The sequence below is a fragment of the Fusarium sambucinum genome, chromosome IV (assembly GCF_050947815.1).
Source record: "Fusarium sambucinum isolate potato_lamoka chromosome IV, whole genome shotgun sequence".
NCBI lineage: Eukaryota > Fungi > Ascomycota > Sordariomycetes > Hypocreales > Nectriaceae > Fusarium > Fusarium sambucinum.
The window spans coordinates 525,123-551,561 of record NC_139291.1 but is presented as its reverse complement, the minus strand read 5'-3'; the positions used below and the strand labels follow the sequence as shown (position 1 = coordinate 551,561).

Here is a 26,439-nt window from a genome sequence, read left to right as displayed (position 1 = left end):
TAATTCAGCCACCCTAGAGACTATACTGACAGTTTAACTGAAAACCTGGCATTTCTCCTGCCTTTCCGTCTGGAAGTGAAATTCCACAAACCACACAGATTCAAATCGATCATCCACCCTAGATCGATTGAAAATCCGGAAACAAGATTAGCTCCCTCCCAAGATCGGTGCTAAAACCAAGCTCTAATCTCAATTCGGAACATTCCACTAGTCTACAAGAGTCATTGACGTCAGTAGCTCAAGTCAAGCCCGTCATGACTTTTATTTTACAAAACCATTCCAAAGCCAAGAGTTATTGTTTACCAGGCTCAGTGACAAAATATCTCATGACTCTGTTCAGTGATTAAGATATTCATGTCGCAGACTTACAATACTGACATTGAGCACGATAGCGCCGCACTCATGGCTCAGAACGGAGAGACAAAGGCCAACAATGGCCGAAAGCGTGTCCTTGTCGTAGGAGCTGGTGCAGCTGGGTATGTTTTCAAATGTCATCATGTCTGCTTGTACTGACAGGAAACAGAATGTCTACAGCTCACCATTTATCAGAGCATCCAGATAAATTCGACGTGACTCTCATTGATGCAGTTGATTACTGTGGAGGTCAAGCATTTTCTATTCCCATTGACAAAGAACGACATGGCGCGTCTTGGTGCAATCAGGGTGTCCAAGGAGGTTCTTACATTTTCCACCACACCGTCACCATGTTCAATCGTCAGGGCTACCAGGCGGATCCTTGCGAACTTCACGTGTCTTTCGGAAAAGACGAAACATTCTGGAACAACGTGTTTCCTACCGAACTGCTTGTCCGCCACCAAAAGGAAGTCCGTCGTTTGACAACTCTTCTAAAGGTCATGCGCTGGTTCGAAATCTTCTTTGCTCTACTTCCGCTCAGGCTAGTGTTCAAACTCTTCATGTTTTCTGAAGAGTTTACGAACACTATTGCTCTTCCTATGACGGCTTTGTTTCTTGGTACTGGAAACGAAACACCACGGGTCCCTGCTATCATGTTTGAGAGGCTTTGTACTTCGCCAACCTATGGAATGTGGTATCCTTCCGACAAGAACACTGTTGTCAGCAACAAACCCCCGATGATTGTATTTCCCAAATTCTCGGATTTCTACGAAACCTGGCGAAAGGATCTTGTCTCTCGCGGCGTCACTGTCCGACTATCAACCGAATTGACCGAGATTGTCCAACGAAACAAACATGGAGTTGTTGTCAAGCTCAAGCCTAGAACTCCCATGCCCGATCACCACAACCCAGCAGGAGGAGACCCCAATGCACCTGTCGGAGAAGAAAAGTACGATGAACTTGTTCTCTGTTGTCTTGCAGACACATCCAAACGCGTCCTCGGCAAAACAGCAACCTGGAAGGAGAAAAAGGTCCTCGGTTCAGCCAAGTTTAGTGACGATATCACCATCACCCACAACGACGCCGACTACATGAAGAAGCATTACGAGAACTTTTATCGTGATGACCTTGCTGTCGCCAACGTCAACGGCACTGATCAGACATCGCGCCTTAACTTTGCAAAGACCGAGTATCGACCCATGTACTACATCAAGATGTACCCCGAGGACAAGTCCAAATTGGAGATGTGTTTCGACTGCACAAACTACCAGAGCCAGTTCCCAGAGAAAGTCCCATTTGAGCAACATATTTTCCAAACGATTTACCTCAACAAAGACCGCGATGGAAAGCTATGGTCAGACAGTGAGATCGCTGAGGATAAGATCATTCGAAAGGACTGGTGGCATCAGCTATGCCACAGCTACACACACTACATCTTTGTCGTCCCATGGATGATGTTTCTCAACGCCAAGAACCACACTCGTTTCGCAGCATCATGGACACTCGTCAACGCCCACGAGGTCGCCGTCATGTCGGGTATCGCAGCTGCTGTAGACCTAGGAGCATCGTACCCTGAGGATTTAGAGAACGACAAGTTTGCTTTCCTTTGCTTTAGACTTTACTACCTCCTCACATATGGAAAGTGGTACAGACGAAACTTCACTTCCAAGAAGTATATCAAGGAACACGGAGAGACGCAAGCTGCTAAGGATGGCAAGAGTTGGGCTACTGGAATTTATGGAAGCGTTTACAAGGGACCTGGTGTTTCGGAGATTGAACGGAGTGCTTGGAGGCAGGAGATAAAGCAGGGTACAAGCACCGGGAACTTGTCTTAGGGTGGCGAAGTATGAGTTAAAGAGGCTGCTTTGTGTAATATGTATCTGTAGGATGTGGTCTGTTAATTACTGCAAATTAACAAGTGTGTTTATTTCGGTCTTGGCCTGTCTTTGTCTAATGGTTGTCAGTTGCCTGGTTTAATTGTCAATGATGGATTACTCTAGACCTAGAGAGGGGTATGGTATGCGTCAAGCCGGCCCGACATATTGAGAAATTCTGAGAAGAGAAGGAACGTTTTTTTTTCAATCTGTACCTCAGTAACTTGTGTTCATGCGGTAAAACATGCGTTTTGTTTGATATAGCTCCCCACGCTGTTTATAGATTGCATCTTGGCCTTTAATCTATATCAGCACAAGAAGGCATCGTCAACCCGAATTGGTCACCTTACACAGAGCTCGATAACCCTCATATCAAACATCCCTATAAATGAATAAGAACTAGAACCACGAATATATATATAATTAAATATTACAAGCTATTTTACTATTGCTGAATAAATGCTTTGTAGAAAATAGATACAGTTGCCTCGGTTAGAGGTTTACGTTGTTGTAAGCGCTTACCTTTAATAAACCCTCGGGTCAATTCTATAGTCAGGGGCGTCCCCAAAGACTTTGCCGACAGGGGTCAAGTTCAGCCGTTCTACGAAGTCCCCAATCAGCTATTCCAAGTATTAACTGTGATTATCAATTTTGTTTACCAGATTTATACGGCGGCCGCTCATGGTTCTCACTTCAAAGCGTTGTCGGTCTGTAGATCGCAGGTACGGATCACAAACTTTGTTTCATGGAACGAAATGGGCCTGATGTCAGCGACTGGATTGAAAATCTTCAAGCGTTGACAGGATAGCAAGGTAACTAGATCATTCATAAACTACACCCATTAATTTAACTCAACGATTCAATAACAATCGATCCACTATACTCTACATGTAGCTATCAGGCTGAGAAGCTGTATCCACCTCTCAATTATATAAAGCTTACAATGAGAAATCCAGGTCTCTATTTTATGTCTGCAAGTCTTTGAGAGTTGCTCCTTAAGATCAGCATTAATAATCTCAAGATCGTTAATGCGTTTCCGTAGCATTGCACCGTGCGTGTCCGCTTCCTGTAGCTCTGTACTGCGGCGTATCAAGAGGGCATCTTTGGTTTCGGCTTGTAATTCCAAGTCTTTGAGTTGTGACTCGAGATCTCTGAGTTGGGCTTGCAGGTGTGCTTCGAGTTGCCGTTTGCTTAGTTCCGACTCTTTCAACGTCTGGTTCAGCCGTGCAATCTCGGCTTGGCATGTAACCCCGTCCTTTACCAATAAACTGTTCTTTTCCATGATAGATATATTTTCGTTGTGCAGGCGATTAAAATCAGCTTCGGAAAGATTCAGCTTGGCTGTAAAAGTGCCTACTGCCTTCTGTAATTGCTTGTTATCCTTAACAGCCGCCGATAACTTGGCAGTAGTGGCTGTATTTTCCTCTTCCAGACCTTTCATATCCAGCTTCATATTACGAAATCGTCTTTTCGTTTCAGATGTAACAACAGAGGCATCTTTAAGTTTGGTGTTCAAAATGTTGATATGATTATTCGACCGATTCAACTCTTGCTGTAAATCTGCGAGGTCGAATTGGAGCAGATACTGATGATGCTTGTTGGCTGCCCTAATGGTTTGTATCCAGTTTGAAAGTAGTGGAGGACGGGATGTATAGCGCTTTCACATGGACAGAGATGCCAAAGTCTCCAATGTTGCAATAGAGGCATGCTCCGGCCGCTCCTGAGATAGCCGAGCAAGCGCATGGCGAATCTTTCGCTGCCGATCGGTACCCGAAGACAAACATTGATGACCTTGTTTAGTGATGACCCGACATCCGATGGCACCCTCGAATTGTAATAAGGAAGTCGGGTCCCAGTAGACCTGGGCTATCAAGGGAAAGCTCATCGCAATCGAGCCGAGGCTAGATCACGTCTGTCAGTCGCTGTGGAAAATTGGTCGACGGACGCAGACAGTTGGATTATGTAGTAAATACCTCAATGTATAACACTGACTCATTCAGGTAGCACCCAGCCCCCCTTGGCTCCAAGAAGAAAACAAACCTGTGCGTCCTTCACAACCCCCGTAGGTGATAACCAACAGAGTGGATAGTCAACTCAATCAAGACTACCATGTCAGGAAAAGGCCCCACGTCTCGTAAATTACAAGCTCGCTAAGAGCCACTTGAGACAACATGTTATACAGTTGGTTGAGAACATACATGGATCGACTAATTTATTAACTCACGAGGCAGGTGGTGATCCTTGAGCAGGCGCACATGGCCGCTTTCGCTGTGATCCTGAACCGCAGAACAGGCCCGAGCGGTAATTAAAGCCAACGAACTTCAATCTCGCTCACAGATAAGAAGATTGTCGAATTCGGCTGAAGGAAATCGGTGTCTGTGGAAGACCAGTGAGAAGAAAAGATGGCCTTTAGCCAGTACAGCCATCTACCCCTAGTTGATAACATCACGAATCTCTCACGATAGAAGCAGCGTTATTTGGTCAAATGACTAGATAATCCGCACCGAGCCTTTGGCTTCGGGCTTCTTCGTCTAGACTTCTTCCAGCAGCTATGACTTAAAGGCTTCAGCCGCCGTCATCACCTGCCTCTCTAACCGGTCGAACCACTCGTCGTATGAGACGGTCAGCTCATCAAGTACCTCAAGGAACTTATTTTGCCGTCTAGACGGTTCAACCTTTTCCTCTGAGATGACCTTTTCAAGACCGGGATCGACTGACTGTGAGTGGCTTTGCCTTTTTTCCCTTGCCTCCACTGATTCCTCTCTGGAGTAGTTAGTCTTGCTTGGTTAGGCGATAGTAAGTAGATATCTTTGACTTATATATATGCCGGTGATTGCTTATTATTTTAATTATTATACTAACTTGCAGTATTATTGGCTTGCCAGTTGACTGAGGTTACAAGAGGAAGAAATTACTGCTATCTTTAGCGTAATAGAAGCTTTCTTTATAAGTTACCTCTATTATAAGACGTGGTAGAGAACCAGGCACTTGGTTAGCGCCAAGACCCGGCACCTGGGTTAGAAAAGTGGGTTAAAAAGCAGCTTACCGGGCATATGCTATAGAGCATAACCTAAAGATCTTATTAGCCGAAAATTTCCTATAGTGGAGTATATACCGGGTTAGCATTTATTTAATATATAAACCTATGCCGGTTATATTTTCCTTTTTTAATATCTTATATAACTAAATTAGCGCTATAGAATAGATTATTAATATATTAACTGTATATTATATTCTACCTTTAGACTTTTTTTTTATTTTCTTTTTCTAGTATCTTAACTTAGCTATATATATTATTAATATATTAACTTAATATAGCTTATATAAAGGCTAGATTAATTTATAATTTTCTAGCATATAAGGAGTATATTGCTGGCTCTGATAATTCTGGTAAATATTAGCCTCTGGATATTGTTTTTTCCTATACTGTAAGTTATATTAATCTATTATTAATATATTAGCTAATATAATATAGGCAGATAGAAAGGTTAAGCTGCCTTAAGGTAAGGTTTTTTACTATATACCTCCTGTTAATAGTGGAAAAAGTCTTTGCGCTATAGTAAGTTAGTTTAATCCCTTATTAATATATTATTTAACTTAATATAGAAATCTGCCTAGCTTCTATATAACCTAAAGAAGTATATTACCAGCGCCTACTGTGCTAAGGTTATTAAGTCTTCTTAGGGTATTACTTCTGCTTAAGATCTTGCTAAATTAAAGCATAAGTTATCTTAATTAATTATTAATATATTATCTAACTTAATTAGATTTCTATATTGCTTATCTAGCCTTTATTAAAGGTAGGATTAAAGGTAGTATACTTAAGGAGCTGCTTATTTTGCTAATACCTCTAAAGGGCAAGAAACCTATTATAAGTCTAGATAATATACTAGTAATGTATTAATTAATTATTTCTAGCTAGCTAATGCTAATAATAATAAGGAGGAGGAGGAATATTATACTATTAAAATGCTTACTAATATCCCTAAGTATAAGGGAAATAGAAAGTCCTAGCATAAGGGTAATATAAATTCCTCTAAAGCATTATTAATGCATTAGCTAATATCTCTTAGCCTAAGCTAAAGGAGATATGCAAGGAGTTTAGCCTCTTGGGCAATAATATATATAAATAGTATACCTAGAATAATTAGGATTATAAGTCTTCTTAATGGGTTATTAATATATTATTTAACTTTATATAGCCTGCCTAACCCCTAATTTTAATCTTTAGTGCCGGGTTTAGATGTAGTATGTTAATGCATATAATAAGGCTAATAACGCTGAGGAGGCTGAGGAGGCTGAGGAGGCTGAGGAGGCTGAGGAGGCTGAGGAGGCTGAGGAGGTTATAGAGGTTGAGGAGGCCGAGGAGGTTATCTAATGTATTAATAATATATTACCTGCTCTTATATAGCAGAGACTTCTCCTTAAATTAAAAGGATTTATTATAATTATTTGCTTATTATATTTAATTAAGTAAAAATAGTTATATTATAAAGTAAGTAATATAAAGGGGGCTAATAAAATTCTAAATAAGGGTACCTTATTTATTATTAATGTATTACTAAACTATAGGGTATTTTTTATATTTATATATAATTAAGTTATTTAAATATTCTTATCTATTAGGTTATAATATAAAGAAAAAATATAATTAAATTGACTAATAGATAATCTTATTTAATAGCTTTTAAATAACTTAGATATATTTTAATTATTATTTTATAGCTTATATATAGCATTTTATAAGTTTATATAACTATAAGGTAGATATTAAATATATATTAAAACTTTTACCTACCTAATATATTTTAACTATTAAATATAATTAACCTAAGAATAATATTAGAAATAAATTATATAATTAATCTAGGAAATATTAATATATAAATAATAGATTAATAATATATTATAGATTAACTAGTTATTACTATTACTAAATTGTAAATATATCTTAAAGAGCTTTAATTTAGCCTTAGCCTTATAGGCCTCTGCTTTAGCCTTTTAAGCTTCTGCTTTAGCCTTTTATATAGCTACCTTTTCTCTCTATAACTATATATTTAACTCTTACTGTTATATACTACTTATAGTATTTTCTATACTCTGTGGAGTAGTAGAATATCGTAATAAACTACTTTCTTTAATATATTATTAATAGATTATTAATGTAATTTAAATGCCTTATTAATCTTAGTATAAAATCAGATGTTTTATATGCTATTAAGGGTATTTAAGGGGTTCTAGGAATACTAGAAGAGCTTATTAATCTAGCTTGCCTAGTATTAAAAGGGGTATCTCTTGAAGCCTAATGTCTTATAGGAGATCTTAACCTGCTAGAGTTTCCTCTTCTAGTCCCTAAAATAGTATTAGTAATATATTAATAATTTATTCTAAGTATAATATACTTTATTGCTCTATATTATCCCTTTATATCTGGCCTTAAATAGAGGTATCTTAATAGGTTAGGTTAACCCTAAATTAAATAGAAATATTAAGATATAATACCTTATTATAATTAAATCCTGCTATCCTAAAAGGTATTAGCTATATATAGATAAAGCATTAATAATGTATTATATCTTAATAAGGTTTATTAATATTATCTTTTAACTACTTAACTTATGAGAGGCCTTATATATTTACTTAATATGATTTATATGTCTTACTAAAGCTTAATGCTGAAGACTTCCTATTAGAGAGTATATATTACAGATACTAGCAGAAATAATAGGTAATTCCTTATATAAGACCTAGTCATAAATGCCTGGAAAGTCTAGTTATAGTTAATATATTAGTTATATATTAAATATATATTATTAAGAGATAATATTTACCTCGCTTTAGATTAGAGTATATTTAGTTATATACTGAAATACTCTTAGCTGTTAAAAGAGATATTATAATAGCCTTTAAAGAGCTAAAACCTTATTCTCGGTTATTAAGTCGTAAATATATAAGGTCTAAGTAGTAATATATTAATAAGGCCTTATTAATAAATTATACTATATATACTGATACTATATTTAAAATGAATTTGGCAAGTATAAATATATTGCTATATATGCTACTCCTAGTCCTGCCTATAAGGATTAATATGTATAGATAGATATTAACCTAATCCTATTAAAAAGTTAATAATATATAATTAATCTATTAATATAGTATACTAGTTATATAAGTAAAATTATAATCTAGAGTAATGCCTTATAGACCCTTATTGTATATATGCTGCCACTTAATAGAGATTCTAAGTATCTCTTTTAATTGTGTAAATATAGTAATAAATATGAGATAGTATATAGCTATATCTTGCCTATATAATATAACTTAAATAAGGGGAATGCCTAGGTAATCTATTAATAATGCCTTAATAATATAATATTAAAAAGTATATTAATATTGCCTTGCCGATTAAAATAGGCCTAAATAACCTTATATAATTTAGGTTTACCTAGATATTTAAAATTTATATTAAGCTAAAGTGTAATAAGCCCTTTAAAAAGCTATACTTAAATTTAATAAAAGAGGATAATAAGAATATTATGCCTATTATTAAACTAAGACTGAATATACTAAGGAGGTATTAATATATTATTAATAGATTAATAATATATAGAAGGTATATACTGCATCTGAGTTTTGGCAGTAGTGTATAAGGTATTTATGCTAAGCTCTAAGAACTAAGGTACTAAGTGGGAAATGAATTGCCTAATGCTATTTAATAATATACTAAAGCTATCCCTTATTAGTAAGACTCTTATAAATATCTCTAAGAGTATTTATATTATATTCTATAAGTAGCTCTTATATTAGATTAGACTTTAATTAGATTTCTATATTAAGATTAGTAATCTATTAATAATGGATTAATAATAGATTAAAGCTTACTTAGGCTCTGGAGTAATTGCATTAGCTATTTAAGGGTTATAGATAGCTTAAAGAGAATATCCTTAGGAGGGTTTAAAGGTAGTAGTGGTAGGTGGTTATATATACTATGAGATATAATAATTATAAAGGCTAAAATTGCTCTTATAGGTAGGAAGATATGAAAGATAACTGGGCAGGTTTATTAAATAATTATACCTTGCCCCTGGCTTATATATGTGATTCCTAAAATGATTATTAATATATAATCTATATATTAATAATATATTAGGAATATATACTATATATCTTCTTAACCCAGGTTATTTAATTAATTATATAATATGACTCTTGGTTTAATATTAGAATAACCTCTATAGGATTAGTAAATATAGCTGAAATAGCTGTAATATTATCTCTAAGGTATGCGGGTACTGTAATAAAGTAGTAATAATTTATATATCGATAGTTTATATATTGAATGGTATGCTGATATAAGCTATTAATATGCTATAATGAATTAATAATATATAGTAATAAAAAGAATAAATAGGTAATAATACCTGAATTGTAGATTGCTATAGGACTGGAGAGTAATTAAATTGATAATTAATATATTAATAAGCTTAATAAGCGCTATAGTTAGCCTAAATTGCATTTGCCTATCTATTAATATATTATTAATATATTAATAATCTATAGATAATTTATAGGCTTATTTATGCTATAGTATCTTGTTGAATATTCTGTCTTATAATATCCTATTTAATTATAGAGTAAAGGTTATAATAGGCTTCTATAACCTCTGTATAACTAGTTTATAACCTAGATAAGAGATATTAATATGCCTTAATACTAGTATAATAATATTTCTAGTACTTTACTGGCTCTGAGTTAAGAAAGGCAGAGGTTAATAGCCTAGGACTAGTAACTCTTAGAGTATAATACTGAATTTATAGATAATATATTATTAATATATTAATAAGATATTAATAATATATTAGACTAAGATATTAATATTCTTAATATAAGACTTCTTAAGCTCTGGATTAAGATCTTCTATAGGGATAATATAAGCTAACCCTTTTTAAAGAGTCTTTAGCTAGTCTGGAATTATAGGTATATATATAATTAATTTAATAAGGCAGGTATTATCTTTAATACTTAAGTGCCTAGATCTTTCTAGATCTGCAGATATTAGGACTAGGACTAGATTAGGGATATTAAAGATATTATCCTTTAATATATTAATAAGGCATTTATAATCTATTAATAGTTTTATACTTTAATTTTTACCTCCTTAGCCTATAAGGCCTTTAAGCATTAACTGATTTCTTATCTATATTATATCCCTTAATAACTATTAATAGGATACTAGGGATTATCCTATAATAATGCCCTAGCCTCTTAACTAATAATAGGGATAAGTGAATTTATTATTAATATATTAATAATATATTAATAATATATTATATAGAAATAAAAAGAGGTATAAGAAATGTAATAGAATAGAAGAAGATATAATTAATTATTTACCTAGCATATATTTTACTTTTACTTCTCCTAGAGCTAATAAGAAATATCTTATTATATGCCTAATAAGCTACTTTTTGACCCACTTTTCTGACCTAGGTGCCAGGTCTTGGCGCTGACCAAGTGCCTGGTTCTCTGCCATGTCCTATTATAAGGTTTATGCTAAAAGAGTTATGCCGTAGAAGAAACCTTGTCTTGAGAGAACCTTAGATTTGATTATTGTTGAAAATTTAATCTGCGCGGATAGATTAACCTTTATTGAAAACCTAGAGGAAATTGAGAAGGCCTAGGCAAAAGCTTAAGGATCATAAAAAAAAATAACAGACATCTACAGTTCGATCGTAGACCTGAGGGGGGCTGTCCCAGGGTCTAGACTGTTACAGTGCTAACTGGTTTAGGTACAGTATTGGATTCAACTGTCGCTAGGTAGTCTTGATCTTTGTCCAGCCTAGTTGCCTTGCAACATTCTCGCTGCCTGTCTATCAATACTTCAACCTTCCCACCTCCCCTTCCACTGCACTAAGATAGTACTATAACTAGTACCAGTATTGGCAGATCTTAATACTATCTCCAGTGCCACGGAAACCCTATGATTACAAAATCCAGTCAAGATTCAGCCACCGCAAGGGTCATCTCTTTAGAAAAGGCAAAGCACCGTTACTTACCTCGGTTAGAGTTTTGTGTTATTGTCAGCGCTAGCCTTTAATAGTAATAAGCATGCTTACAGTTACAGAAGAATAAAAACATTCCGGAGCGCTTCCTATCCTTCCCCTCCTTCAATTAATCATAGTCATTGCCAATCCCCAAAGCATTAAGCATAGGATGGCTGGAAAGTTTCAGCAAGAGGTCACACCTCAGCAGACTGGACCATCGTCCTACTCTGTATCCCCATCGCATGATTGGACTATGGGCCCAGGTTAGTATCAATTGAGAAACAGCCAGCTCACTGCTTACATCCCCTTAGCTCTAAACGGCGGCTGCATTGCTGCAGTAATTCATTCTGCGGCTGTAAAGCATTTCACCACAGCCCTCGCCAAGTACGACCAACCTGATGTCCTTACCCTTCATATTGAATACCTGCGATATTGCACTACGGAAACACTCGATATTAACATCCTCGAGCTAAAGCGCGGTAGCTCTCACTGCACCATCCGGCTGCAAGTATTACAGAATGAACAGCTCAAGGTCGTAGGTCTTGCAACGTCTACAAACTTCGCCCAATCTCTTGGGCCCACGTGCAATACCCAGTGGACTCTGAACCCTCCTTCTACCTCGAAACCCGACTTTCGTAAGGTTGAAGCTAATGAACCTGACACTACATGGGTTCCTGGACTCATGAAAGGTGAAATTTTCCCTATGTGTCGCCGTATCGTATCTCTCTATGAGCGAGGCGGAATGCAAGTCGACGGTTTGATGGATGCGTGGAATAGCTTCACCGGAGAAATCATGAACGCATCGCACATAGCTTTCATGTGCGACTTTATGCCTTCTATGGCAGACACATTACTACGTAACGGAGAAATGTATGATGGGCGAAATAATCTCCGCAAGATGGAAGAGTGGGCAGACAAGAATCCTGGGGTTGTTTGTGAGATGGAGACGTTTCTGGCTGAGGCAGCAAAAGCCAAGTTCAGTGAGAATACGTTGTCTTTAGATATCGAATTCAAGAGGCAACTTCCAAAGGATGGCCTTCGATGGATATTCAGTCGAGTTGAAACAAAGAAGCTCCAAGGTGGTAGGATGGATATGGATATCACGATATGTGACGAGGGAATGGACTTGATTGGTTCGGCGAGACAAATTGTCCTTGTTCTAGATGCAAAGAAAAGGTACAATTCTGTCGGGAAAAAGGCGAATCTATAGACCTATAGGAACAGTCGTTATAATATAGGCAAGACGAATTTCGCCTGTGCTAGTATGTAGACGCTGATCTCCTCATATATGACAGACTGTAACCTTGTCCCTTACGTGTAGCAGACTTATAAACCCACCGCCCGAAACAATCCAAGCATTATTAAATTACGCTTATCCAAGAGCTCTTGTCTTTGAGTTTCATCCTCGGTTTCATCAAGTTCATCATTTACCTGGCGGAGGAAATAAAGCCCTGCATTCAGCCGTCTTTGGTGCCAGTTCTTCCGACGATATGCTGCCTGCTTCCTGGTGTTTTGTCTAACCGTCGACTCCTCCTTCTTTTGGGATTTGAAGGCGCCCCAAAAACTGAAGAGAAGGGTAATAATTCCGATACAGAGGGGCACCATCTGATCCAGCTCTGTAATATGAGTCGTAGTCCTTGGAACAAAGAACAAGACGGCAGCACCCCAGTTCGGCGACGGTATGAAGCTTGTTTCTCCAAACGCTCCCAAGGGCGTACTAAGAGAAGCTAGAGAAGCGTAAAAGGAGAGAGGGAGGAAGAGAATTGAAAGAAGCGTCAAGGTCCACATTGGGTTTCCATCTTGGGCTTCTGCCTCGATGAGATTGAATGCACTATCGGATTGTTGTTGGTTTTCCCATCGTACAACCGAGCCTATGTCAATAGCCTGTGTCCTCAGGGCTGCGCTCACTTCTGTTTCGAGCTCGGTATCATCGGCCTCCACCTCTATTTGGTCCTCGGGTTCCTCGATTCTGCCTAACCGTAGCCATATGATCAGAATACCGAAGACAGTAAGCCATACTGCCACAAATACCACCAACGACACCATAACCTCGAACACATTGAAGAGGAACGGACGTGTTAGATTGGTGTCCGATATACTGACTCCCCTCATTTTCATAAAAACAACTGCCTCGATCGAGAAGGCCAGTACACCAACAGTAACAACAGCCAGTGTACGCCTCAGGTTACCGAAGAAGGTAGAGACGAACACCAGAAGGACGGCTATCAAAGAGAATGTTTCGCATACATTTAGCGCCGCTTCTGCAGCTGCCGCATGCTTCACTACTTCTGGATCTGCGCTGGTGAAGAGATGCTGGATCGACTCATGCTTCGCATTGCCAAAGAAGAGGATGTAGATGGCATGTCCTGCTGCAACACCTGGAATCGCTAAAACGACAACAAGATCCGCGCTGATACTATCTGTACGACGATACTGCGCGTTTAGGCACCAAGTGTTAAGGACAGATGCCACCATGCAGAGCCAAGAAGCAATGTTTCCTGGGCCGTAAAAGGATGCGACTAAGGAGAAGCGTTCACCAGGAGAATACGTGCCACTCATAGTGTTGACTATGGCCCGCTGCTGGGGTTGTATTTCGCTAGAATGCGAGCTTCAGTGGTCACTGGTCAGACATTTAGAAGATAAGCAATCAGCGCCACCATTATTAAGCCTTGTCGACGTGCATACGCATGACACTCCGGGACTCGGATAAACTCAGGAAGCTAACTAGTTCTGCTGTAGACGAACCCATCTTAATTACCGGTAGCGCAACGGCTATCGGATTAGCTATGGCTACTGTACGTACTTATATATAGTTCAATTCCACCTAAACCATTGCTGAAGCATAAAGTTTTCGACTTTAGCCATCTTAATACGCACTCAAGAAGGCAACACGAGACATTGCCATACGGATACGACCATTAACGAAATACAAAGGAATGGAAAGAAATCCAAGGGCACAAAGGATACCGCCAAACAAGATGTAGGTTTGTCCAAACCCGAGAAATGTGATCCAAGAACCAAAAGAATTACTGTAACCAAACGAGACAGCGTTTCTACCTCCACAAACCAGCACAATCGCTGGACCTGACATGTGAGGGAGTAACTCGCCAAGCCAGACGCCAGTGATAGCCGAGAGTGAACAGAAGCTAAAGTAGTATAGAGCAAAGGAAGCATGAATCCCTACCCAACTATATTTAGTAGGTTCCGCACCCACAATGCCATAGACAATCATGCCTAGAAATGCCACGACCGAGGGAAGAATGAAGTTGGGAAGGACATGTTCAGGTTCACGTAAGCCCCCATTGCGATGGGTTAGATAACGGCTGACGGGCTCCGTCATTTCTCCGTAGGCAAGTCCCACAAGTCCGCCGATAGCAGCTCCTAGTTGTACAGTTCCGACTGTGGAGGGACTGAAGTGCCAAGGCTCCATCTCTAACCGTTGGCTATAGGTGAGACTCAGAACGACAAGACCGCCAAACACCACGCTGTTGAGAATTAGTGCCCAGAGAGTGCCTGGTACAAGTATACAAGTAAAAACATCTCGGAAGGAACCTAAGAAGCGGGTGATGGGCGATGGCTGAATATTCAAGGGTGCAAATTGTCTGGCATATGATGCGGCCTTGGGGGTAGAGTTTGGGCACCTCGTATCCACATCGAAACCAGCTTCGCGGGCAAGTTCAATGGTGTCAAAAGTTTGATGTGTGCCGTATGCATCAGTGGCGTGAAATTTTCCACTCAGTGCTGCGACAGGCCTGATGAAGTATGTCTCAGGTACTGCTAGTAGAACGATCACAAGGGAGAATACTGTCCATGCGGTCCAGAACCAATAGTTTACACGCCAGTCGCCATCAGCGTAATCAACAACAAATGGTGTTGCGACCAATAGTAGCGACGAACCAACTGCTGTAAAAGTCCAGTAGGCTACAAGTCGAGAGCCACGCTGGTTGAGAAATGACAGGTCCAGCACGATAATGGGGAGCTTATATGATTAGTTAATTTGCGCCGACAGATAATGAACATTTTACATACCAAACAGTCAGAAATGCCGGCTGTGAGCCCTTGCAGGCAGCGGGCTCCAAAATGAGAGTCAAAAGATTGCGACTTGGCAGCCCAAATTACAGAAGCAAGCAACAGTACATTGCACAAGATAAGTGTGAACCGTCGACCTAGTGCCATAGACAAAGGGACGAAAAGGAAGTTCCCTAGGCCCATGCACAAAGAGGGATAGCTGGCGAGATCAATAATCCGTTCTCCGTCAAACTCCTATGTTGACAAGACATTAGCTGCCCTATTCTTTTCAGGTAAGTTATAACTCACTCCATGTGTTAGTCCCTTGTACTCTTGTATGAGCTTGCCGAAGAAAAGGGGAGTCGATTGTATGACGCCAAAACCCGCTACGCCGTAGATACAGACGCCCGCAATGACGAGTCGCTGTCGCCAGGGTGCAAAGTTGAGAGGGTCGTTGGGGTCTGTCGAGGGAATTGGTAGTTTTCGGGCTTGACCATCTTCGCCATAGAGAAGCACGCCTCTTCCAGCTTCAGCGTCTTCAATCATGACTGTTTTCGTTTCCGCTTTGTCGTTTTCCATGATGAAATGTAATCAGTTGCGTTTGGGATGCGGTGTAATACGCTTGTATCTTGAGAGATTCTCAAAGTTAGCTCTACGATCCAAGCATCAGCTGGACGCAGGAAATACTAACACTTATGTAAAACAAGTTCAACTCTAATACTGCCGTCCACTCTACCCCGGATCTACCCCTGGTTTCAAATGACCGCGTTACATTCCCCTGCATTCGCACCGAACCTTCGGCCCTCGGGCCAGTTACGCAGTCAGACTAGCCTATCCTGGAGTAGATCATCATTACTGAACCGTACTTAAGTTACTTGCCATCCACATATTCGGACCGAACTATTCGGTCATGTACAATTTACATCCTCTTTGCAAAACAAAGCTCAACCGAACCTCGCACCGACTCCATGTCTGAATCCACTGACTCCATCGCCGTTAACCCGCCGACAGTAGCATGCTTGCGCTGTCGTAGGCAAAAGGTTCAACCCACTAGTGGTAGTAAGATTTGATCCCTGCTGACATTTCCAAGTTGAAATGTAGTCGAGCCCGACCTCAATGTCAACGTTGTCAAAGGGCTGGTGCTAGATGTGGCTACCCGGCACCGCCTGATCGTAAAGCCTTGTCTGTAAGGCGTGCTCAAGAGAGGTTATCGCAGCCTACAGCCCCCCCAACCCACCGTTCGTTAGACGACTCTGAGCCGACGACGGACCAAGTTTTGCAAGTTTACGATCCGTCACCACCGGCACAGGATGAACAAGCATGGCCAGACAGAGACGAACAGGACTCTGCCGGCTGTGTTCGAGAATTGGTCCCTCCAATTAACCAGATGACAATTTCGTGTCACGGTCAGAATTCTTTCCCTGCTATTGACGTCTCTCAGGAAATAGCGCTCTTTCTATTTGAGATCTTTTTCGAGCGCAACTACCAGTCAAACCTATTATTCTACAAAGGCCAAATTATCCAAGATTACATTGCAGGAAAGGCTTGCAATAATGTGGTGCTTGCCATCTTCGCCTTTGCTTCTCTGTTGCGTGTGCCCCAATCTGTCTTTCTATAACATGTTACTGATGTTTACCGAGATTTCTACATCCCGCTCCAGGTGGAATATATCAAGGTGTCTTGGACATTACCGATGTATCTATGATTGATTGGAAAGTAGTTGGCATGATCTGGGGAGAGCAAGCTAGCCAGACGGCGTTGATGACTGCGGATAAACCATCTCGTGAACTCATACAGACATGCCAGGTCTTGGCCCTTTTTTGGTTGGCTAAAGGAGAAAGTTCAAGAACAAATATGCATACAGGTAAGTTTATTCTCGAATAGATCATGGTCGCATCGCTAATCTCCTCTACTGCCATCGCTCATCGGGCTTCGCGCCTGTTACATTTTGACCAAGTTTACCTGGGCGATTCAATGAATGAAACACCAGATCGTGTTTCTATGACAAGGTGCTTCTGGGCATGCTGGCTTACTAAATGCGCTAGTATGGAGAATTCCCGTTTCGAGGGCGATTGCTGGGCATCTGTGGAAGGGCTCCCATTGCCCGCTGATGAGGATGACTACCTTGCAACTGTATCTTATTGTCTTGATAAGAATGGGTCACTCCGTGCACTTTCAGGCCCTGGAAAACAGCTAGGCTTTAACTCGGTCTTGGTAATGGTTCAAGGGTTATGGTAGGACATATTCAGCATGACAGGAAGTCTGGCTAATGGTGATCAGGTGGGAATCTCAACAGTTCGTTCGATCAATACACGCAAAGAAAGGTAGTCCTGCGCAATGGGCTGCAACCTATTATTCTTTGGATCAACGACTACAAAGCCTTCCCTACCAGCTAGGAGAGTACAGAAAACATGTCTTGTTTCAACCAATTAATGAAACACCTTCAAGAGAGCGCAGCCGGACATTCTCCCTCAGATACATGTACGAGCTTTGTTTGCTTTACTTGTATTCCTCAGTAGTTCCAGTCCTTTCCTGTCGCTGGCAAGAGCCCGTCTTCTCCCGCTCCATGCTGCAATTGGCAGCTGAGCAAGCATGGGAACATTCCAAGACAATGACTACAATGACAGAGCAGTATATATCATCCAAGGCGCCTATATCGAAGCTTTGGTCTATCGTCGGTTATGGTGCCTACGTTTGTGTTTCGGTCCAATTACGTCGATACCACGCCCTGGGTTCACTCTCACATCTGGAGCTCCAGGGACCTCTTACCAACTTTCGACTCACATCTGAGCTCTGTAAATACTGGAGTCATTTGCGACCAATGGTAAGTTGTGATGGACATAGAACGAATATTTGTCCGTTCTGATTTGTGCTATTTAGTCTGAAAATTTGGAACGTCAATTCGCCGAGTCTAGAACTCTCGTCGGGTTACGCGAAGCGGAGAAAGACGTGGGACAACGACAACATAATGCTGACTCACTCACCGAGCAACGAGACCCTGGTGACTCTCCGGTCCTGTCGAGTCATATCCGGAGTTATGTTGTCAGCAACGACAAGAGAAGTAACGAAGTGGGAGATGGCAGTCACATTTCTAGATCAAGTACGGTTACAAACCAAAGCGAAGGTATTGTACCTGGAGAGCAACGAGACGAGTCTGCTGCAATGGCTGGGCAAACAAATGGACATGTTATAACAGAGGACCCTTCCGACACCGATTGTGAAATGGGAATGAATACAGTGTGGTGGGATCAGAGTCCTGGAGTATTAGGGGAGCTGTTTGGAAGTGATTTTTTGATGTTGAATGATATGAGTAATTATGCATATTTAATTTAGGATACAATTTACAGGTAACTTTATTTTAGTGCTGCAGGTATAGTTTAACTTAGGCATTCATCCCAGGGATGTGTTCATCTCTTGTTTTAATGTCAAATTAACAAGAACTTGCAACTATATTGCGATTAGCAGAAAAACTTATAAACATACCACATGTAATTTAACACATATAGAGGTGCAAAAGACAAATGCGTAATGCAATTTGGTAGGCCATATACTCCAACTAACTAATGCTTGATCTAGGGCCCAAAAGCTGACCACGCAGATTTCCAAACCCTAGTGTCCTTGCAGAATTCCAAACGTCCAGTTGGACCTCATCTCCATCCTTGAGATAAAAAAGTGGCTCCTCCTGAGAAGTAGCTGCTGGCTTCTTTCCACCGTCGGTAAGCTCGAACAGGCAACCGAGGGTCCGAAGGGACGCAGAGTCACCCTGTAGTGGTAACATTAGACACAGAATGCTTCTGCAAGACGTATAGAAAATGAGTCACTTACTGGAGATGATATGGTACCTGTGCCGACAAGGTCTCCGATTTTGAAACCGCAGCCGGAAGAAGAGAGATGCGCTAACATCTGACCGGGAGACCAGCGAAGATCACATAGCTTAGAGCGAGTTGTCAAGATTGGTTTCTGTCCATACAGACTCGTTCCTGAAAACTATTAGATGGCTAAGAGCGGACACAGTTGCGTGGATAATACTCACTCGATACCGACGCTTCAACTTCGAGATCCCATGTAGACTCTGTCGTCTTGTGGCACATGTGCGGTACGCCAGCCAATCCTCCATCCCGCAAATCTGCTACAGTAGACGGGCATCGGTGTGGTTTCATCGCTTCAAACGTAACCACCCAAGGTGATATGCTTGTTGCAAAGCTCTTGCCATTGAGAGGACCTAGAGGAACCATTTCTGTAAATTGGATATCTCTGGCAGACCAGTCATTTAGAGAAACGAATCCAAAAATATACTCATCAGCCTCATCCGCAGTAATAACTTTACCGAGCGGTAGATCCTTCCCGATAAGTATGCCTATCTCTGCCTCGTAGTCTACCATCCTACTCGGTTGGTATTTGTATGACGAATCTTGCTTGCTACTCACAACACCTTGTGGTCTATGAACGGGTTGGCCTGAGACAATCACAGAGGAGGCTCTACCATTGTACCCTAGAGGAAAGTTGTAATGACCCAGTGGTATAGATCCTCCAGCGAGTCTACTGCACTGGACGAAAGATGTCAGAAAATCTTGATCGTAAAGGTGGGATTTCAGGTCACTTACATTTTCAATATGGATATCTGAGCACATGAAATCCGTGAAAGCGCCAATTGCAAAAGGCAGATGCATAATAGCGTCCTCCATGGCAACGAATTTAGTTACGTTTCCCGTCTCGTTCTTGAACAATAGCGATTCTGGGTCATTCAACCAACTAATCATTTTTTCTCGCCATTGTTTCTGTATTTCGACAGGTAAGCTCGCAAACCTTTCAAGGTCACCATTTTGAAAGATCGGGCTTCTACCCAGACACTCGAAACTTGAATCATCCAAGTGATACTCAAGTGAGGATAGATCAATGATAAAATCCCCAATAGCGACACCGATGTGTTTCTCATTCTGTAATGTGACTTAGCTACATTCTGAATTACTTTTAGACTGACTCACGTTAATAGCTGTGCTAAAAACACCAAAAGGAAGGTTTGCAAAAGTGAAAGGACAGTTGTTAGGAATCGGAATCGGCCAGGGTACCATGATGTCTGTTTGCGTAGATCCAATGCGTGATTGTGCACTAATGTACTCGCGTTAATAAGCAGTAGATAACAAGAATCTTCCAAGATGGCAAGAGGATATTGAAGAGTTTAAATCTCAAAGTCAATAAACGATACATGATAATACTCATGATATAAATTAGATAATATTAAATGCCGAAACTACCGAGTTATTCTTCTTCGTGAGCTTAACGTTACCGACCGTGGGATGCGATTCGGGCCGACACTTGGTGTTCACTAGGTACCCCAAGGAATTCAGTCTTGGTAACCCACTCGGGCCGAAAATGAAAACCGTCAAGCCTAAACCCCAACTACCGCCGAATGTTAGTGCCCAGTCATGAATCCCGGTCATCATATATATTTGTACTCGTATTCATCCTTGTCGTGTCTTGAAGTTAGATCACCAGTCAAAAAATCCTACCTCACGAGCAGGACGGTAGCTGAAATACATACGAATAAAAGGTAGACATTGCTGTGTCCTCATCGATTCGCTTCGTTTACTTATTCAATCTTGCCAAATCACAATGAAGGTCACCGGAGACTATCTATTTTCTAGACAGCCAACGACTGAACATGGTTCTCTCAAAGATCTTCTTCACAAAAATGAAGTTGTTGCAGTCTCCCCGTATGAAACAGGTGTCATGACTACCCCTGCATCAGCACTTGTTCTTGATGCCAAGTCGACAAGTGCGGGAACTTCCTGGCGCTTCCTCATTCATCATCGTGGTACAGACACTAAGCTATGGTTTGATATGGGAATCTCTTCGGTACATCAATATTGGTCTCCTAGTTGAGAGTCTATCGCTAACTTGATATTAGAATCTTGACTCTTATCCTGAGAGTGTCCAAGCAGTTCATGAACACTTCAAACCGAACCCAGCGACCCGATCCCTTGCACAGGATGCCGAAAACGCAGGCTTTAAACCATCAGATGTGAAATACGTGATTGTTAGGTATTTGAAAGTTCGCGCTTCAAGTATATTTATCACCGATCTAATTGTTTTTCTTCTTCACTAGTCATGCTCACTGGGACCATGTCCGCCCGCTGCCAATTGAGTTCAATCAGGCCACCATGATATGCGGCCCTGGTACTATTGAGACGTATGGTCCAGCATATCCAACGGAGCCAGAGTCAGTATTTGATGGTCGTATCTGGGACTCTAACCTGCGAACGTTTCCTTTGGAAGAACTTCCCTCAACCACTAATGCCATGTGGTCCCAACTTGGCCCTTTCCCTCTCGCTCTAGACTTTTTCAACGATGGTTCAGTCTTCCTTATTAGCGCACCTGGCCATCTCCAGGGCAATTTAGCACTTCTTACACGTGTTGCCACGACAGATGGGAACAGGAAGTGGCTATTTCTTGGAGGTGACTGTGCCGCTTGCAACATCTTTACATATTGGCCGGAGGCACCCTTTGGCCTGATGCCTGCAGGTACTATGAAACATGCCACCCTCCATGAAAACGAAGATGAGGCACGGTCTACTATCCGACTAATCTCTCAATGTAAAAAGGATCTTGGTAGTGACTTCCTAGTATGGTACGCTCACTCGGAGATGTTGGAGGGATTCTGGGAGATAACTAACGGTACTACTACAATTTAAAACTAACATCCTCCCGATGCCATCTTCTACATAGACGTCGAAAGGGGGTAATAATATCTGCCTTCGGCAATTTTGTAGATCTACAAGAAAGTTTCTGAACTGACAAAATGTGCAAATCAATTATACCTTGAGTTAGTCCTTGTCTGAATACATGCTATCATCTACATCTGTTCAAAAACTCGTTTATTCTTTATAATACTATAGTTCTATTATATTATATAAATACTAGATCAACCGCACACAACATTTATCCCTTCAAGTCGCCCTTTCCATCTCTGAACACTTCGTCCCACCAAGGCTTCTTTACTTCCTCATGATCCCACTTCGACTTACAAACATCCGTAAACTCACGCGTCGTGAATGTAGTGTTCCCATTACTCCCAACAACAAATGTCTGTGGCTTCTTCTGAGGTTTGCTTGCTCTTGAATCCCAGTATACCAAACTTTCTCCATCAACCACAATATCAAGCAAGGATCTTCCTTTGGTCTCTTTTAATTGTGTCTCTACAAGTTCTCGTAGATAAGGGAAGTACCAAATTCGATCCCACCAGGTATATCTCCGCTTCTTGGCTCCATCCTTGTGGGCGTTGTGATGTACTACCACAGGAATAGCCTCGGAGAAAAAGTCGGCGTAGAGAGGCATTTCTCCCCAGTCTTCAACGATGTCCAGCTCGCGGACAGAGATTTTACTTAGAGGGTTGTGGGATTCTTGGATATCTTCTGGGACACCATCGAGTCTGGGGAGAATATTGAGAGTTTTGGACTTTTCAGCGATTCCAGCTGCGTCGTTGAGTGCGATGATTTCACCATCTTGCTCTTCAAAGACAGTAGGAATAAATAGCTGCTGAGTGTAGTCGAGTCCAACATGATACTCAAACTCTTCATGCAAGTACTCAATGTCCTTGTCTTTTGTGATGGATCTGTGTGAACGCAAGGACCTTCTCCAAAGTTCCTGCTCAGCAAAGATTTCTGCAAAAATACCCTGGTCACTGTAAAGATCTTTGCCATTGACAAGGCCCCTCTGCATGCGCTCGTAAACCCGACGGAAATATTTCCTCATATCGCCAACTGGACCTATCATGCTACCACTGTTGAGATACTTGGGTCTATTGTCGTGAAAGTCGTTTGGGTTTCGGTCTGTCTTGGGACCGTAGAGATCTTTGCGAACGGGACTGTCTGGGAGTTGATCGCAGTGGAGAACGGATCCCGACGATGGGGGAGGGAAACACTTCTTTTGCGCTGACACGATAATGGTTTGCTTCATGGTGACTTTTCCGCGTCCTTTGTATTGAGATGCAAGCCGACGATTTGCTTGGGTGTTTGCTTCATGGTAGCGTTTGATCAAAACGTCTGGGGGAAGTTGGAACCAGACATCGTATGAATCAGACAAGACAACAAGATCGTTCTCTTCAAGTCTATTCTCGTCGGGGGTCTTGGGATCGGCAACGTCGTCTAGATACTCCAGCATGCCCGTGATCTTGGCCAGGTGTGAACCGCCTTTCCACCCCTTCGAAGGATCGTAGGTCTTACCCCAGTTGACGATAACGGGACATGGGTAGCCTAGGGCTATGGAACTGGTGATAACTTTGCAGAGTTCATGGTCTGGATTGTTGGCTGGAAGAACGATAGCTATTCGACGGTCTTGGGTGACGAGATGGTCGACTGATTCGGTTTCCGCTGATGAGTCTTTTAGATATGCCCGGCCCTAAGACGTCAGTATCTGTAGTCTGAAGGCAGTCCAAATTTTCTCACCTTCGTTGAAGTCAAGACCAATAATCCAGGAAGGATGAGAAATGCAGCAGTGAGAATTATCACTGTGCGGAGAGGCAGCCGAAGGATTCTCTTGGCAAAAGATCCCCAACAGGGTACAGAACCGGATCCGGCGGGCTTTAAAGTCTCCGGGTCCGAGTCAGGACTGCGAGTCTTAAGTCTACTGTAACTATGCCACTGAGGCATCATGTTGCGTAGAGAGTCCATGACGACGATGAGTGATACAGAACAATGTCTTAAGTTTTGTTGATGCGGTTAGGGCATCTTTATGCATCCATTACTCCAGACTCTCTCCTCCTAATTATCTCCTCCTGGAATGCTTATTCTTGGCCGTAATCCTTCGCTTGACCCTTTAACTTCGCCTCTACTAGTGACCACCGTCAGGACCTGACTTGGCTCAGCCCGGCAACTTGGCATACGCATCATTGTCACTGCCATAGCTACTCAGCGTCTGCGATATCAACGGTCTAGTCTTGGCAGTCGCCGATCATTACCCAAGTAGAGTAAAGCCAAGAGAATAGTCAGGAGATTATGTGGTACACCCTCCCGACAGTCCGACCCAATAGAAAACAATGTGTGCCGTAATACGTCTTGGCTGCCGAGTGAACCGGCCTATATTTAGTTTGTTTGTAATATTTCCAGTGAGTTACGAGTCTTGGGGAATTTAACCATGTAGTGACAGTCGCCGGGTAGGGTAAAGTCTTGGTATTGCAGCTATATCTCTCGCTCGGCATACAGTTAACCTCATACTCATACAACTCTTGCATTGGGCCGCCGGTTTGCGTCTGGCGTGTATGCTTCGTTGTCGACATTGCATGTTCCCCATCTCCTCCACCAGCGATACCCATACGATCGCCCCTTTGTGTATGTCCAGTGGTTGTTCGGTCTCTTGCGTTCCCTTACTCTTCCGTGTGTACCTGTGATTTGTCAGTACAGCCACACAAATATGAGGCGCAGATGAGGCTGTGTACATACATCGTCCTTTGTTCTTTTTATTTCTGGTTGTGAATTGTTTACATTGGCTGCAATATCGCCTCTCGCCCATCCAGCCGCGTAATCTGATGAAGAGAGGACACGAAATACACAAGCAGTGCTTTTTGCAAAAAGGTACTTGGCATGTAGGGTGGTCTGGAGGATAGAACTCGCATTTGAAGCAGGCGGCGGCTGGGGTAGCGTGTCGTTTGACACGGTGCGCGTGTCTGTTGTAGTGAATATCCTTCCCATGTACGCCCTTACAATAAGAGCGGTGGTAGATATCTGATTCTTTCAGAGGGCAATCCTGAGGTACATCAGGTGTAGTACCAAGCTGATCAACCCATTCTAGTTGTGGTTTGAATTTGAGCAGTGGTGTAATGAAGGCCTGGAAGTCGTGGTTTGTTAAAGACAGGCAAACAAGGTCGTTTCGGGTGCAGTGATTCAAGATCTCCAATTGGATCTCTGGAGGGAATTTGCGAAAGTATGTGAAGGGGGGAGATTGTGTTGATGACATGGTGGGTGAGACAGAAATGGTAAGCAAGATGGATGAGCTTGGCAGCAGCAAGCAAGAGACGTGATAGTTGTGAATGATGATAAAGATTGATATCGAATAAGACAAGACAAGACTTTCAAGATGGGTTATTTGCTGCCATTTTAAACGCGATGCTATCACTGTCAGATCCAACTAGTTTCAGGCAACCTCCCATGGATCTGGGATATCACGTCACGTGCATCCTTTCGCTTGGACTGTTGTGGATATTCTGCCTAATTTACTGGGATTAGACTCCATGCGATCCAGGCGTCTGTTATCTTATCTTATCTTATCTTCCCTAAACTAAATGCAGGGTAATTGTGTTAATTTCCACGCAGGTCTTTAATAGTTATATATTCAACTCTACTTTTACTACTATTTTACAGATATTCAGTACTTTCCACTCCTTCTGAATCGATTTAGTTGCAGAAGTGACACTTTGTGTTCATTAGCTGAGTATATGTCGTATAGAATACGTACAGCGCATCAATACACAGATTTCATTCGACAAACGAATCTTCCAAATAACTACTGAAGGCGGAAAATCACTGAATCTGCCAATGTTGAATTATTTGTTTATGTGGGGTCGCCATGTGATAGTGTCATTTATTGTATGATTGCTTAAGTATCAGCGCAAAAACTGCTATTTGAGTACATACTTGCGCGTATAAGTAGATGGTGCTTCCCGTGCCAAAAGTAGTGCGATATCAGCTAAATGACAAGACGAAAACGCAAAGAAAGATTTACAAACCTACTATAAATCAAACTTGTACCGGCAAAACAAATGTGCAAAAAGGTCCACAAAGAGGTAAGATGTCGATATTGTGACAGCCTTCTCAGCCAGTACTTCCGTAACGAAGATTGCCGTAGAGCTCAAGGGGTTTTCGGAGCATGCGGACATGTAAGAAATTCAATGAGAGTGGAAAGAATTACCTGCGGAGACTGTCGTGAGAGGAGAAGAAGAAGAAGACAAAGGAGGTAGAAAGGGACAACAGACATGACAAAGGTGGAATGCCTGCAGCAAAAGAGACATTGAATCTTTGACGTTACAACAGTTACTCATATCAAATATATATCAGCTATCGCCTGAGTACTTCAGCATCAGTGTAAAGATAGCTCGTTGGGCAAATGATTTCTTGTATAAATACCTAGATCGTCCCTCCCATGTCCAAAGCAGAAAAACATCA

General features: G+C 41.3%; 8 protein-coding genes across 8 annotated transcripts; 4 read left to right on the top strand and 4 right to left on the bottom strand.

Moving 5' to 3' along the window:
• Positions 1-354: 354 nt before the first annotated feature.
• Positions 355-2,189, top strand: FSST1_000189 (uncharacterized protein; the record flags this gene model as incomplete). Its single annotated transcript, XM_083227833.1, has 2 exons — positions 355-476; positions 524-2,189. The coding sequence occupies 2 exons, from the start codon at positions 355-357 to the stop codon at positions 2,187-2,189; spliced, it is 1,788 nt and encodes a 595-aa protein (XP_083090371.1).
• Positions 2,190-11,444: 9,255 nt separating this feature from the next.
• On the top strand, positions 11,445-12,485 carry FSST1_000188 (thioesterase-like superfamily-domain-containing protein; the record flags this gene model as incomplete). The annotated part of the gene is made up of 2 exons (XM_083227822.1): positions 11,445-11,538; positions 11,587-12,485. The coding sequence occupies 2 exons, from the start codon at positions 11,445-11,447 to the stop codon at positions 12,483-12,485; spliced, it is 993 nt and encodes a 330-aa protein (XP_083090370.1).
• A 116-nt stretch (positions 12,486-12,601) lies between these two features.
• FSST1_000187 (major facilitator superfamily domain-containing protein) lies at positions 12,602-15,862 on the bottom strand (the record flags this gene model as incomplete). Its single annotated transcript, XM_083227811.1, has 5 exons — positions 12,602-13,794; positions 13,961-14,065; positions 14,153-15,254; positions 15,305-15,538; positions 15,593-15,862. The coding sequence occupies 5 exons, from the start codon at positions 15,860-15,862 to the stop codon at positions 12,602-12,604; spliced, it is 2,904 nt and encodes a 967-aa protein (XP_083090369.1).
• Positions 15,863-17,170: 1,308 nt separating this feature from the next.
• On the top strand, positions 17,171-18,616 carry FSST1_000186 (fungal specific transcription factor domain-containing protein; the record flags this gene model as incomplete). The annotated part of the gene is made up of 3 exons (XM_083227800.1): positions 17,171-17,517; positions 17,564-18,107; positions 18,164-18,616. The coding sequence occupies 3 exons, from the start codon at positions 17,171-17,173 to the stop codon at positions 18,614-18,616; spliced, it is 1,344 nt and encodes a 447-aa protein (XP_083090368.1).
• A 223-nt stretch (positions 18,617-18,839) lies between these two features.
• On the bottom strand, positions 18,840-20,355 carry FSST1_000185 (uncharacterized protein; the record flags this gene model as incomplete). The annotated part of the gene is made up of 5 exons (XM_083227789.1): positions 18,840-19,046; positions 19,109-19,263; positions 19,317-19,830; positions 19,888-20,220; positions 20,269-20,355. The coding sequence occupies 5 exons, from the start codon at positions 20,353-20,355 to the stop codon at positions 18,840-18,842; spliced, it is 1,296 nt and encodes a 431-aa protein (XP_083090367.1).
• Positions 20,356-20,896: 541 nt separating this feature from the next.
• Positions 20,897-21,975, top strand: FSST1_000184 (MBL fold metallo-hydrolase; the record flags this gene model as incomplete). Its single annotated transcript, XM_083227778.1, has 3 exons — positions 20,897-21,139; positions 21,192-21,325; positions 21,390-21,975. 3 exons carry the CDS (start codon positions 20,897-20,899, stop codon positions 21,973-21,975), a joined length of 963 nt encoding a protein of 320 aa, XP_083090366.1.
• Positions 21,976-22,222: 247 nt separating this feature from the next.
• FSST1_000183 (glycosyltransferase domain-containing protein) lies at positions 22,223-23,952 on the bottom strand (the record flags this gene model as incomplete). The annotated part of the gene is made up of 2 exons (XM_083227767.1): positions 22,223-23,680; positions 23,728-23,952. The coding sequence occupies 2 exons, from the start codon at positions 23,950-23,952 to the stop codon at positions 22,223-22,225; spliced, it is 1,683 nt and encodes a 560-aa protein (XP_083090365.1).
• A 692-nt stretch (positions 23,953-24,644) lies between these two features.
• FSST1_000182 (uncharacterized protein) lies at positions 24,645-25,234 on the bottom strand (the record flags this gene model as incomplete). The annotated part of the gene is made up of 3 exons (XM_083227756.1): positions 24,645-24,662; positions 24,763-24,909; positions 24,974-25,234. The coding sequence occupies 3 exons, from the start codon at positions 25,232-25,234 to the stop codon at positions 24,645-24,647; spliced, it is 426 nt and encodes a 141-aa protein (XP_083090364.1).
• Positions 25,235-26,439: the final 1,205 nt, after the last annotated feature.